At 38.6% G+C, this 14,389-nt stretch overlaps 1 protein-coding gene across 2 annotated transcripts in view; it reads left to right on the top strand.

The window, feature by feature from the left end:
* The window catches only part of TTC38 (tetratricopeptide repeat domain 38), a 20,171-nt gene extending 5,782 nt beyond the window's left edge, over positions 1-14,389 (top strand). For both annotated transcript variants that reach the window (XM_040594362.1, XM_040594363.1), the window contains 9 exons: positions 812-887; positions 2,015-2,134; positions 5,128-5,187; positions 6,253-6,291; positions 7,133-7,214; positions 8,149-8,314; positions 11,090-11,249; positions 11,536-11,609; positions 12,431-14,389. In XM_040594362.1, the coding sequence (XP_040450296.1) occupies positions 812-887; positions 2,015-2,134; positions 5,128-5,187; positions 6,253-6,291; positions 7,133-7,214; positions 8,149-8,314; positions 11,090-11,249; positions 11,536-11,609; positions 12,431-12,524 (871 nt within the window). In that variant the 3' untranslated portion in view covers positions 12,525-14,389. The remainder of the gene's footprint in view (positions 1-811; positions 888-2,014; positions 2,135-5,127; positions 5,188-6,252; positions 6,292-7,132; positions 7,215-8,148; positions 8,315-11,089; positions 11,250-11,535; positions 11,610-12,430) is intronic.

The raw sequence follows: 14,389 nt of genomic DNA, 5'->3' as shown, positions 1-14,389 counted from the left end.
AGAGGATATAATCACGTCCTCACTGAGGGCAGTGGCAAAACTCCTTGGGACTTTTATGGGTCCAGTTTTTCACTTGGGGCTCACCTTGTGAGTGATGGAGCACATCAGTGGAAGGAAGAAAGGAGTTGTAATTTGGAATACCGAAGTGTAGTTCTAAAATAAAATTTTGGGATATACCATAACAGCTAGTGCAGCAAAGACTGACAGGAAGGCGGTGCTTTTAAAATTTTTTTAGTTCAGTCATGGAAGTTTCAGTTTCCCAAAATGACTGCATCAGGTGTATGTGTAAGAGCCTATAACATCCCTAATTTTCCTTTATGTTGGGCCTTTATGGCTTAATGGGCATGCTGTACAACCAGTTTTAAAGGGCCACTTCACATAAAAGTACTCTCCTATGATTTTGTGGAAAATGCGCAGAACGCTATGCTCATGTTGCCTTTGAGATAGATGCTCAGGTAGCTTTGGTGACAGCATTATCTTGCATCTAGCCTTCTAATTCTGCATCTTGCAGCTATTACGGAGATCAGTAGATTGTTCTGTGCAACTCTTAATTCTAGTTTATCCAAAGATGTAAATGCCGGTTCTCAAAACACAGTGTGCATCTCATTACTGTTTCCTATGCTGGTGTCTCTGGGCCTCTCATTTCCTCTCAGAACTAGCTAGCTGTTCTGTATTCAGCAAGCTGGAACCCTTGTTGTAACTTGCATTATAAGGACTGTTTTGAGTTAAATGCTGTTCCTAGTATGTTTTTGAGTCCTAGATTAAATCTAGTTCTAACTGGACGATGTGTTATTTTTCCTCTTTTGCTTAGCTACGTGAAAGGCTACTACTCTTTTGGACTCATGGAAACAAACTTTTTTGATCGTGCTGAGAAGGTTGCTCGTGAGGTAAACTGCTTGCTATGGGTGCTAAAAGGTGTTATAATTCTAAAACATGGTCCCTGTCTCTGGGCGGTGATTTGTGTGAATGCCATGAACTGACTCTGTCCATCATTCCAGTTGTTAGTAGAAAGCTCAACATGGAGAGGCTCACAGAGTTTCCTAAGAGGCTGTTGGTGACTGTTCCTTAGAAAGATTCCCACGTCTATGATATACCATGGCAGTTTCATCTTGACTGTATTTCCTTCGCTTACTTATGAGCGTGCCTTGTCAGATGGTGTCAGAACACCCCTATAAAATCCATATATTACCACATCTGCAGTTTCCTCCACATATAATAGGCTGTTTCCTGCTGTTAAAGAATGTTGGATTGGTTTGAGGTAATCTGCTTTTGACAGTCCATCCTGTTTGGGTTCCCCCCTCCCTTTTTTTGCCAGATGCTTGTTTCTGTATTGTACACAGTGTTCCTGGGGATCAGTATTAGCCGTGCTGTTTCCTTTTGATGAAGATAGTAATGATACTTGACTTTCTCCAGTCCTCAGGATTATCCTTGTCCTGCAGAAGTCTCAGATACACTTAATCTCTAATGGGTGTTTTTCTCAGACTTGTTACATCATTTTGCTGACAGTGGCAACAAAGACTAAGAGCTGCCATTTAACATTTGCTAGGTTAATGACTAACCTCCCAAAATGCCTAAAACCTGCTGGGAGGAGTTGGAGGAAGGAAGAGGAATTTGCTGAATACTCAGAGCTGACCACGTTCTTGAAGAAGAAATGATTACCTGCAAGGCACTATATCATGGAACATACTGTGCCTATGTATGCAATTCTTTCATGGCTGCTGTTGACACATGTTTGTGAAATAAAATGTTATTTGATAATCTTCATCAAAGCCTACATTTTAAAGTGTTTTGCAGGTGTTCATCTCTACACAGTAGAAGCTGGGAAGTGAAGTCAGTCAGTAAACATTGTCTTCCTTTTCTGTCCAAATCAAACTTCCTGGTTGTGGTTAGTTGGGATGGTCCGGGGTGTACTTAACCTGCAGCAAGTAGTCTTTTCTTTCTATATCAGCAGTGATAAATATTGCTATTTGCAAGTTCATAAGCTTCATCATGTTTTCTCCTTTTTAACTTGCAGGCTTTGGCTATAAATCAGACAGATGCATGGTCTGTTCATACTATAGCTCACATAAATGAAATGAAAGCAGACGTGAAGAAAGGGTTAGAATTTATGAAAGAAACAGAAACCAACTGGAAGGTAAACATTCTTGTAGCATCTCTGAAAAAGCTCCTTCTAGGTTTTCTTGGATCTCCTGCAGCCAAGTTCTTGATTCCTCTGCATGCAGTTCCTTCCTATCTGCGGACGTGTTGAAAGCAATGAAAAGTTCACGTATTGGAAGAAACCATCACTTGAGGTGCTGTTGCTATCGATGTTACTTTTGAAGCAAGAGACAGGGAAAAATTGCATATTATAAGGGATATATACTGTGGACCACTGTTAAGTCATCATTGCTACGACTGCTGAGGTTACAAAAATGGTAAACATGCCTGTAGGCCAGGATTCATACAAAGGCTGTCCTCTCACACTGCCTTATTTTAGCTAGTGTGTGGTTTGTCTGTGTGTGTTGTAGTTTCTTTTTCCTGGTGGAGCTGATTAGGTATTTTACATCTCATAAAGACATTGCCGTGGTGGTCAGGTGAAACATCAGATGTGAAAATTGTGATTTATTGCAATGTGATTTATATATATGTGATGTATTGTGTGGTTATAAAAGTCAAATGACCAGTGCTATTTTCACAAGCTTTTTGCTTAGACTAAGATGGTCACTAAGAGTCAGTTGAGGAGCCTGACTAAATCTCTTCACAGGAACCTAACTGAGGTGTGAAATGCTATAGTCAAATGGAATGTTTTAGAAGACTGTTTGCTTCTGGATGGGGAAGGAGTTTTAAAGGTCAACAGTAAAGAAAAGATAAATGATGCTTTGGTCTCTTTTCTCGTATACTGAAGTTGCTTTATATATCCAATATATTTGAGTATCTCTCAAAGTATTGAATAGGTTAATTAGGCTATCCTCTGGTCCTTCGCTGTAAGTGAAGCTTAATTTTTATTTGTGTTGGACACCATGTGTTTTCCCAATGGTTAAGTATGTTCTGTTCAGAGCAGAAAGCTGTGACCTTTGAATTTGTTACAGCCCACGTGAGTCTGTTTTAAGAGTCTTCTGAGCTGACCATTCCACCTCACCCAAAGAACAAGGCTGGATCATGGGACTAGAATGACTTTTTGTTTTGCATGTGTTTAAATTTAGCATTCAGATACTGCTAGGAAGTGCAGACAGAAAGCCCTTGCTTGAGGTTCATATCTGTCATTTCCCAAAAAGCATTTTGTCCTTGAATATATTAGTTTTATTGAAACAGTGATGCAGGGGACTGACAGTTTAGGTGATGACTTAAAACCCCCAACAGGTGACTTTTGGATCGTTAAGCTCTGTTTCTTAAAATAATTGCATGCCTCTGTAATTTATACCCTTTATCCAAATTAAAAAAAGTGCAAGATCAGTAAGTAGAACTGACTAATGTACCTTCATGCCTGCCCCAGAATAGTAAGGGTTTGTAGTAGCTGGCATTATCGTAATGATAATGTGCATAATCACTTCCTTTGTGCAGTAGTTTTTATTGTAAACATCTTGAAGGTGAAGTGTTAAACTCTAAGCATATGAAAATAAGCAGGTCTCTCTAAGGGCTTTAATAGAAATGCTTGTATTTGGCCTGGTAATTTGAAATTCTTATTTCTTTTCTTTTAATGACCAGGATCATCTATCTGTACTGCCACAGTATTCAGTCTCCTTCTGTTGTTTGTAATTAATCTTCCTCCTTTGCAGTTAGAGAAGCAAAGATTTTGTACCAGTTTTTTTACAGAGTACTTTATTTTGTTTGTTCCTCCACCTCCCAGAGAAAAATCAGATGCCATTTGTTTTTTATGTATATTTCAGCACAAAATCAAAAGGGGCAAAATTATCTTACTGGGAGGGACCTCTCTGCCAGTGCTGTTTGTTATTAAATGGCAATGTTTTTTCTCCTGAGCTGTTGTGGTGAGTTTCCGTAGCCTGCTTTTATTTAGTTAGCTACAAGCCCACTTCTCCTTTAGCAATTTAATCTCATTCAGAACTCAAAATCAGCAGCATCAAAAAGGTCCTGTTTTATTTAGTGAGGCAATGGCATGTCCTTGTTTGTATGACATCTGGAATGACAGTAAATGATATTATCAAGTTTATGTCAAGCACTTAATACTTCAGTTGCTGGGGTTTGGTTTGTGATTTAATATTAACTAAGTAAAGATTACCATAATGTTTATCTTGGCACCATAAAGCTTGGACATTCACTGGGAACCTTTGTGCTTTCTGAAAGTGGGTGTTAACAGTTGTCACCATGAAAATGGAGATGTTTTTTCCACTTGTGAGAACAAAAAGTTTAAGTACAGCCCTGGAAGGGAATGGGAGGAGAGGGGTGAACCTTTCTGGTACTTCAGATTTCACCAAAGGCCCACCGAACCTGTATTCCTGTTTTGTCTATTCTCATTGCATTCACAAAAATGAACTGCAATGACATTGTCTTGAAGTGCAGGCTAGGGAAGAGTATTGGACGTTCTGGAGCCTGCTGGAAAGGGCAATGCAAAGTCTGTATAGTCCAGCAAATGATAATCTCATCTGGTGAGCTGCCAATGTGTTTGGTGTCTAGTGCAGGTTCTGCAGTCTGTAGTGAAGCATGTGTTTAACTGATTCCTCTCGGTCTGAGATAGATGTCCAGGTGGGTGGGATGAATGGCCCTCATAAGGTGGGTATCTCTCTCCAGTCTCTGTCCAGGTTACTTTAGACAAGATGCCTAAATTTTAGATGAGATAAATCTTACTCATTACAGATGTGGGTTTTTTTCTCTAAGGAAAAATAAGTGCTGCAGAAGGGTGAATTCTGAAACAGATATCCAAGTGAAATTCTTCTCTGGAAAGTGACCTGGGGGGAAACTTTGTTTTTAAGGTGTCTCCCTGAATAGCTGCAAGGACAAATGTATCAAGTGAAAAAGCATCTTGGCTAGCTGATTTAAAGTTCTTCTGTCCCTTCTGTCCCTTAAAGTCCCTTCTGTCTCATGAAATACTCAGTTTACTGAAGAAGGAAACAGAAATCTGATTAGATATGTTTAAATGGGAAGTTATTTTGTAAATTATATTTTCTTTTTTTTTTTTTTTTTTTCTTCCAGAACAGTGACATGCTTGCTTGCCATAATTACTGGCACTGGGCTTTATACTTTATTGAAAAGGTATGAGATATTTTCATATAGGTGTTTTATGTCCCAAATACATCATTTCTCTAATGCTATTTAAAAGGTAGACCACACATTTGTAGGGTTTTTTTCAGCTGTTTAAAGGGATGTTTTTATAAAATAACACAGTGCCATTTTCACAAGCTACTCCTTTGTTAAAGTTGTTTTGAAAAGTTTCAATTCCATTGGTCAAAGTTCCCGGGTCTTTGTTAGGATGTTGAAAAATTGCTGTGAGATTATTGCACATTTGAAGATCAGATGGTCTCACTAATTACACTTGGCACAGTTATTTAGATAGAAAGATGAACTTGAATCTCTAGTTTTCAGACAAAAATTAGACAAAATTCTCTTCAAATTCAGTAAGAGGCAATAAGTTTCATTACCAATGGTATTAATTATTAAGGTTTCTAATTCTTATTATTAAGAACCCTTTGAAAATGGTTGCAATTTTACCCAACCTGTCAGGTTGCAGCACTGAGTTTTCTTGGATTTAATAACGCTTTAGCACTTGTGTGGTTCAGTTCAATAGGGTTACAAACGTGACATCATTGAGAAGGCAGTGTAGTTTGGTCAGAAAGCAGAGTGACTTGCTTGTGTGCAGTATTGTTAACATAGAAGGAGTGTAATTCTTGATAGCAGTCTAAATAGCTTGTTTATTTTGCCACCTTCTATCTATACAACTTTTTTGTAGCCTGCTTAAAGTGATTTTTCTTCCTACCTCTTTGCGTACACCGTGGGATGCACTAATTTTTGCCAAAATCTCTGAAAGGAACGTTAGAGTGAGAGGTAATACCTTGTCTTTCTCCTTCATGTGTAACTTCTACCAGTATTGGTACCTATTATTAAATGAAACCTAAACATAGTGATTGTTTTGCTTAGCAAATCCTGCTTTATCTTAGTAGACTCCTTTCTTTTAATACTTCAAGGTTTCTTTGACGTAGTTTGTTTTGATCAAGTCATGAGGCAGTTGTGAAGTAATATTATGACATCTATTAATTAACACATATGCCTTTGGTTACTGTATCTGAATGTTGATCACACAGTCCTCGTTTGCCTTTACAGGGTGAATATGAGGCTGCTTTGACAATTTATGACAATCACGTGAGTAAGGGCCTTTTTTTCTTTACTGAGAACATGCTTAAGTCCATGAAATGTGCTTTCTTCCTTCTGTATGAGACTGGAAGCTATTACAGTGTGCCATATATGTATTATTTACATCTGTTACAGATTTTTAGGGAAACTTTCTCAACAGTTTTGGGTAAAATACCCAAAAGACTCGCATCTTATATAGTTCAGGTGTTTGTTACACTTGTGCTTGAAAGAGCTACAATGGCACTGTTGGTAGTGTTTTCCATTGTAAAGGTGTTTCTTACTGATGCTTTTTAAAAGGATGTAAAATAATTTTCCTATAAAGTCAAATTACCTTTACAAAGAAGTGTTTTTGCATGTTAGGTACTAGGTCAACAGAAGCCTGTCTTTTTATGCCGAGTTAACTTACTATAGTTCTTTACTGTCTGGATTTCAGAACAATCTTTGTGAATAAGCAATATCAAATTAGATAGGATAATGTATCTTTGTAAGGATTATACAAATAATGCAGGCATTAAGAAAGCTTCAGGGCAGGCTCCTATCTACTAACCTTGGCAAAGTGAAGTAATGTGTATGGCACTGTTTTGGAAAAAAATAAAATACCTTGGTGACTCTCCATACTTCCTCGGTTTAAGTTCATAACAGGAAAAATAACACAAATGAAGCAATAGAAGTGTTTGTCATTGCAAATTGCTGTATTCAGGAAAGATGCCATTAGGGCTATTGGAAAACAGGTATTTTTGAATGAATAAAAAGATAAAATTAATTCTGTACTCTGGAAATAAGTTTGATTATCTGAAGAAGTTCCCACTAGCACATCAGTTGGGTGGCTTATGAATTCCTGTGATTACAGATTGCTCCCCGGTGTCTGTCAAGTGGAAGCATGCTGGACGTGGTAGATAACTGTTCGATGTTGTACAGGCTTCGCCTGGAAGGTAAGATATCCACTTGCCATTCTTTTTTAAAACTGTAAGGGGAACCGTTTTCTTTTTTCCTCCCCCTTTCCCCTGCCTTGCATGTTGAAGCATTTAAATATACTTACAGAGCAAGTTTGGTCAGTGTTACAGAGGAAATCTTCTGTTACAAAAGAAAATTCTGCTCTTGAGAAAAGCCTCAATGTGAAATTCATAACAATGGCCATAACCTTTATTCTTCCCAAGAGCTGTGGGTTTTTTTCCATGCCAGTATGGTATTTCATTCAGCTCAGGGCTAGCATAGGTCACATATTTCCTTTTTGGCAAATTCACTTCTATTGTCCCTAGAGATTTGAGGCTGAACAATCAAGTACATAAGCCTCTCAAAAGCTGTAGAGCTTTCTTAAAGTAAATTTCAAGTGAGGTACTTAACTTTCTGGTTTAGTACTGATTGAAATAGCTGGTACATGTATATTAGCCTCTGGCTTTTGTGTGCTCTGGTAACTCAGTGGCATTTCTCCCGAACTTCTTTAAGCTAGTGTTTATCCACTCGAGTTCATGAAGGGGAAGGGCAACAGACAGACATTATTTTCAGTTTTCTGCTAAAACACTAATGATGCATTGAATTTATATATGAAATCCATCTTTACAATCTGTGTTTTGATTGCTACAGATGGCTCATTGTGATCGTCATCTCCAAGAAGACATAAGCAATCTTGTAATAGAGCCAGAACCTCACATAATGCAATCTAGATTGGTGATAAATCACTGACAGTAAACTCTTTGCCCAGATACGGCAGGCTGCAGCTGAGTATTACTGTACAAATTTTGCCACATCAGGGAATGTTTTCTTAAGTTTAGTAGGAATGTTGTTTATGGTGGGTGACTGAAAGTATATTGCAAAGTCATGCTTTTCCATGTGGTATTTTATTGAGAAAAATGTTTTTACTTTTAGGTGTAGAGCTTGGAGACAGGTGGAACAATACTCTCAAGCTTACAAAGAAGCACACCAAAGATCACGTTCTTCTGTTCAATGATGTGCACATCTTGATGTCCTCACTTGGAGCCAAAGACCACAAAACCACTGATGAGCTTTTAACAACTCTTCAGGAACTTGCCAAGTAAGCCAGTGAATTAAAGTATTCAAGAAATATTTTGTCCTTTGAACTTCAAGGTGATGTCGTCTCTGGCTTGCCAAAGCACTACAACTCGCTCTTCTTTGCTTTAGCATGTCACTGGGACATGCCTGGTTTAAGCAGACCAATCTGCAGTTAGGAGATTCCTGTAATTACTTATTTTGTGAGTTAATGTCTAGGGAGGTTTCTAATCTTGTCGGGCAGAAATCTCTTGATGTCGTGGACACCAGCTGAACAGTTGCTGTATATTTTCTTTCAATGGGTCCTCACTAAGCTATGTTACGTACAGTGAATAAAATATTTCACTTGTATGTTAGTAAGGGCATTCTACAATATATGTCAGCTATCTATGGTGGTTCTTTTTTGCTCTGGATTAAAAGATTTTTTAATAATAGAGCATTAGTGGTACTGATATTCTAATAGCTACTGTTTGATGCATTGTGAAGTACCTCTGCAGGAAATTGAATTTCAAATACTAAAGTAGTAATAGAGAATATATTGTGCTTTCAAATTTAATTACTTGAAAAATTTTAATATTTAAATATTTCATCTAAACGGTGTGGGGGGTTGTGTTACATTATGTGTTAAATAACTGTAACTTGCCTTATTTTTTGAAGAGGTTGATATATAGGTGCTTTAAACACAATTTCTCCCCCTCCCCCACTCTGTGTTTCCTCTGTTTCAGCATCTATTGCATCCCTTGCCTTAAAAAATAAGGAAGGAGAACCTGAAATTGCCACTTATTTGTTCCTGACTATAATACCCCTCAATCAAAAATAATAAAAAAATAAATGTAACTTTCAAGAATACTTACAAAAACAAGTAACTGTCAAATCAAGCCTAAGCATGTCTGATTTGACTACAGTAGGAAATGGCAAATGTCTTTTGTAGAAGTATACGTAAGTATGTAGAAAGTATGTAAAACCGCACAGGCACACCACTTCAGGGAAGCTTTAATGAACATATGCTAGTTACCCTTTCAGCTGGTGCTTCCTTTTGCCTCTGTGTTCAGCCTTTCCTAGGAATACAACTGTACATTTTCAGCTGTGACGTATTACAAAGCTTGATTTTATTAGACTGTGAGATGAAGGGATTGTATTAATGATTGGATTAATGGATTAATTTATGTGTATCACAAATACATAATAGCTAAATGATACCCAAGATGTGTTCTGTACGTGTTAAAAAAGCAGGCATAAAACTTTGGCACAAACAACAGTCATTCTTGGCTTTTCATTACTATTTTTCCCTAGGCTTTGCAATTTAAAGTCGACAGAAGTAATTTTTTTTTTTTGGATAAGTATTCCATGGCGTGCTCTGGTGGTTGGTATCACATGCTTATTTGCATGGATGGAAATGTTAGTTAATGCAGGGGTTATGTTGTTTGTCATGAATCAATACTTCAGATCAGTTGCAAGAGGAAGGAAAAAAACCCCACCCTAACCAGTCTTCCATCTCTGTGCATTTTCTCAGAGAGCTGGAACAAACATTTAAATGAAGAATTGTTTCATCATTTTCATCATTAACTACTTCAGACAACTTAAAATGCACATCTGTTGTTGTCTTCTAACTTTCCAGGATGCCTTATTTTGTTTAAGGAATGGTAAACACATAGGGCAACGCTGCATATGGAAAAATCAACGTTGACCTAGCGGAAGTAACAGGAAATTTGTAATACTGGCTCAAGGAGAGCACAGGGTATGCTCTGTGTTTGGTAAATTTAAGGTACTAGTGTGACTCAGCTGTCGTTGCACACACTCAAACAGAAGCCAGTGATTAAGGCTCCTCAATGTTAAAGATTTCATTGGATAATTTACAGGAAAAATCCATTTTAAAAAACAGATGGAGTTTATAGTATTCAACTGTGCATTGTCTTCTCAGTAATTTATAGTGCTTGGGATAGAAAGCCCTCCTCTCCTCACATTGCCAGCCAAGCTTTTGGCACTGAAGTGGCACTACCTCCGAGGCCTGATCGCTGTCAGCTTCTCCTGTAGCAGTAGAAAACCACAATTCCACATGATCCTGTGCAAGTATTGCCTATAGACCAAAGAGCTACAGTTTGGTTACTTGTATTTTTACTTTTTTTAAAATGCTGGCAAGAATACCTGCCGGAATGTATATGTTCTTCTGCAGGCATATAGTTATGCTATATGGCTCTTCCACTCTTAGATGGGTTAGGATGCAAGCGCTAAAAAAGAGAAGAGAGGAAAAAAAAAGAGCTAGCTAAAATCCATTGGTGTTTGTGGCCTTAAAAGCAGTCTGTCATGGTTAGAATAAAAGAGCAGACTTGGAGATCTGTCATTGGGAATGGGGTTTACATGACAAAGGTGGTGAGGCACTGCGCTGTGTGGGGAGCTGTTTTGCAAGTTTCTTGTTTAGAGACGTTTGCGAAAACTGGTTGCCACTTTCGGCAGAGGGGAGGACAGTCAACTCGCAGTAGGATGTTCTGGTGAGATCATCAGAAGAGAAACTGTGCAGTCGTCTCACTTTTCTAGCCGAAACTGTTCGTTGCAAAGGCAGGAGGCGTTGGGCTTGTGCCTTTTGTGGATATATGCAGAAGAATGAAAACTGATTGATTGATGGGTAACAAGAAGGTGAAAGTGATATAACCTCACCAAAAGGTATTGTCTAAATAAAGTACTTGAAACATCAGGCTTTGTATGGTGAAGAAATACTCTGTCTGCGGGCAATGACAGCCTGGCACTGAAACACATGTATTTATAGTGACGTATGGGAGCTAACCGTTTTCTCATTCTACAGAGCACCTTGTGAAGACCATGAGCTTTCCCTGGCTCCTAGTTTGGGGTTGCCACTGTGCCAGGCTTTTGTAGAGTTTGAAAATGGAAATTGCGACAAAGCTGTAGACCTGCTGTACCCAATCCGTTATCAACTAATCCAGCTAGGAGGCAGTAACGCTCAGGTAAAGAAGATCAGTAAAAGACTTTTTGATGCAACTTAATCCTCTTTCAGTAGCTTTCATTAGGCACTTACATTATTAAAAACATTTCATTCTTAGAAAGGGAAAAGCTAAACTGTGCTTGTGACTGAATCCTGTTTGCCAGCACTTATTAGCAGTGTTAGCTGTTTAATTTTTCTTTTCAGTATGTTTCCTTCCTCAGGGATTTTAATGATTTGGTAAATGAGACATTGTAACCAGCAGTACTTTATAGTTACTGAACACTATTTTTGCTGACTTTTTTTTTCAGAGAGATGTTTTCAGCCAATTACTGATTCATGCTGCTTTAAATTCTAAATCACAAGCCAAACAAAACCTTGCAAGGTGAGTATTTTTCCTGATAAATACTTGTGGAAGTAAGACTGTTACTAAAAGTAAGAAGTAGCAAGTGTACTGAAACTGAGAAATTAAAACTAAAATTATATGGCAGCATTTGTGTTAAATGTAGCAACATTTAACTAGGATAAAAAGTATAATAGCTCCCAATTCTGAAAATACACTCTTGCAGTCTGGATGAATGATCTGTGTTGTTCAAGGGTGGTTGACTTTCAGATGGTTCTGTCTTAAAATGTGGCCTCCTTCATGTTGATCAGTGTACTTAATGGACTGCTAAACTTTTGTGAACTGCTGAAAATCAAATTGCCCTAATGATGACATCTGCTTTATTGGGAAATAAGATTTGTGGAGTTTGGTATGTGAGCTTTCCTTAGTAGAAGTCACAAGAACCTTGTTTGGTAGAAATTGTAGCTGTTGCTTATTCACCCGTATTGAATTCTGTTGAAATGTATGGACTGGGTCTGCCTGTGCACTTAAAAGAATGGATCCCTGGGACAGTATGAAGCCTTACGTGTTCCCCTCCTGAGGTGTCTTTAAAACATAAAAATTAAATACAATATCAAAATGCTTCTTCTGTGCGCTCTGGTCTCTGGGTGCTCATTTTCAGTCTCTTTCAGTGCTGAAACCACCACTGTTCTGCCTAAATTTACTGCCAAGGTCAAATGTTTCTGATAAGAGAAACCTGCACCTGAAGAGCAGGTCTTTATGTACCATTTTCCTCCACCAGGATACTGCTGGTGATCTTACAGGAAAACTGATGTTGTATTCATGGCCTTCCCATTTCTCTCTTACCTCTTCTCCTTTCTCAGGTGCCTCCTGAGAGAACGTGATGTGATGAGACCAAATTCACCGATGACGGAGCGACTTATTAGGAAGGCAGCAGCCGTTCATTCAATGGCATAAGCCTTTCTTCTGTGCTTCAGCTGAAATAGCAATAAGCTTACCAATTAAGTCTGGGTGCAGGGAGAGGAAGGGTGCTGTGCTGTAAACCATGCTAGAGGTTCAGGGTAGGTAAGAGTACCCTGTGAGTCAAGAGATCTGACTATGATTTCCTTTAAAAAAAAATACACAGCTGTTGCATTTCAGGAGGCTGTATCTTAGATGATTCCACAAGGAAAGATGATAACCTGCTGTTAATGCACAGCTTTCTGAAGCGTCCTGGGATGCTGCTTTTCTGGTATATTTTCCTGAAAGTTCCCTCTGACCCTGATCATATACAGTAACAGTGCCTGAATTTCAGTCATTCATTGGCCCTATTTGTTACTTTGTTAATGTTAACTGCTCAGGTAATTCAAATGGACCTTTTAAACACAGCTAATAGGAAAGTATGGGGCCAGAGCCAATACAGGCTCAAACTGAATTCTGTATCAAACTTCCAGTCCATTCAGGCACAAGTCACAGACTCTGGCATTACAGATCTGTCTGCATTCAAGATCTTTTTCCAGGTGCGTATTTTTAAACACTCTCATAAAATGTAAACTCTTCCCTTACAATATAGCACCTCAGAGCTTTCTGAAATTACTATGTGAATGAAACTAGACAAGATGGATATAGCTAACTGTGACTATACTAACACAAGTACTCCCTTGGCACTCTAAATCTTTCATAAAAAACCCCGCATTTCAGCTAGAACAGTACCTTTCAGAGAGTCACCAGCTTGGACTGGTGTCTTTGTGCTTTCCTGAGTATTTGGAAAGTCAGGTCTTATTACCATCTCAATAGCATGAGTCCTTACATGTTAGCAGAGTTTTTAAAATCAGTGTTAAAGCACACACTTTATCTCAGAGCAGGTGAAGACTGGAAGGGAGCTTCTGCCACAGAAAGAGAGCTAAGGGGAACTGACACAAAGCTTTGTCCCACCAGCGCAAGTGATGTCACAACCTTTGGTGCCGCAGATATGAGCCATGTACCTCTGTGAAGTTCTGATGCCTCTGTATTCCAGAAGCATAACAGAACTAACGGGTTGTCTTGCAGCAGGAATCCATAAATCCCTTAAGAAGGGAAAGATGATATTTCAAACCAAAATCGAACTAATGAATGCCACCTCTTTTTTTTTTTTTTCCCCTGGATAGAAATCCCACACTCTTCAACTGCCCAAGTTTTGGCTTTGTATTGCCAGCTGCAAGCTCTCCTGGGCACACATGCACCTGCTCCTCTTTCTTGTCCAGCTCGGGCTCTTCCCCATCCCACAGCAGCCCCATCCCACAGTTTCCTTTTGACATAAAAAAGCACTTTTGTAGCTGCCCTTGCACTGCTGCTGGAGTTCCTGCTTAGAGGAATAAGACACAGAAGGGCCTTGCTGTCACCCTTCTTCTCCCAGCCCTCACCTGAGGAAAAAAGTTTATTTTTAAATCGATGGTAATTAGTAAAAGCAGATAAGGGTATCGCATCCTTGCCTCCAGTCTTTTGAATCCTGCAGACAGTTGTAGTTCCCTGTTCTTCAGCTTCATTACTGCTTTGTCTGTCCAGCCATGACTGATTGACTCACTCTGTGCTAAAGTTATACTAGATCTTTACTATTGGTTTTGATCAGTGCATTTCAAGCAATGACTTTAAATGGATAATGTTTTACTCAAGGAATATAACAAATCTTACTAAGGAACAAAAGCCTGAGAAATCTGCTGGCTGTTTATGAAGTGTGTGGTTTATATGATCCATTGCTACATAAATTTAAGAATGACATTTGTAGTGCTTCTGATACAATGTGACTGAGAACTTTGCTTCGCATCAATAAATTCAAAGATGTGCTCGGCTGAGCAGCAAGTATA

The sequence above is a fragment of the Falco naumanni genome, chromosome 5 (genome assembly GCF_017639655.2).
Source record: "Falco naumanni isolate bFalNau1 chromosome 5, bFalNau1.pat, whole genome shotgun sequence".
Lineage (NCBI taxonomy): Eukaryota > Metazoa > Chordata > Aves > Falconiformes > Falconidae > Falco > Falco naumanni.
Note: the sequence above shows the minus strand (reverse complement) of the source record. Positions and strands in the feature narration are given on the sequence as shown.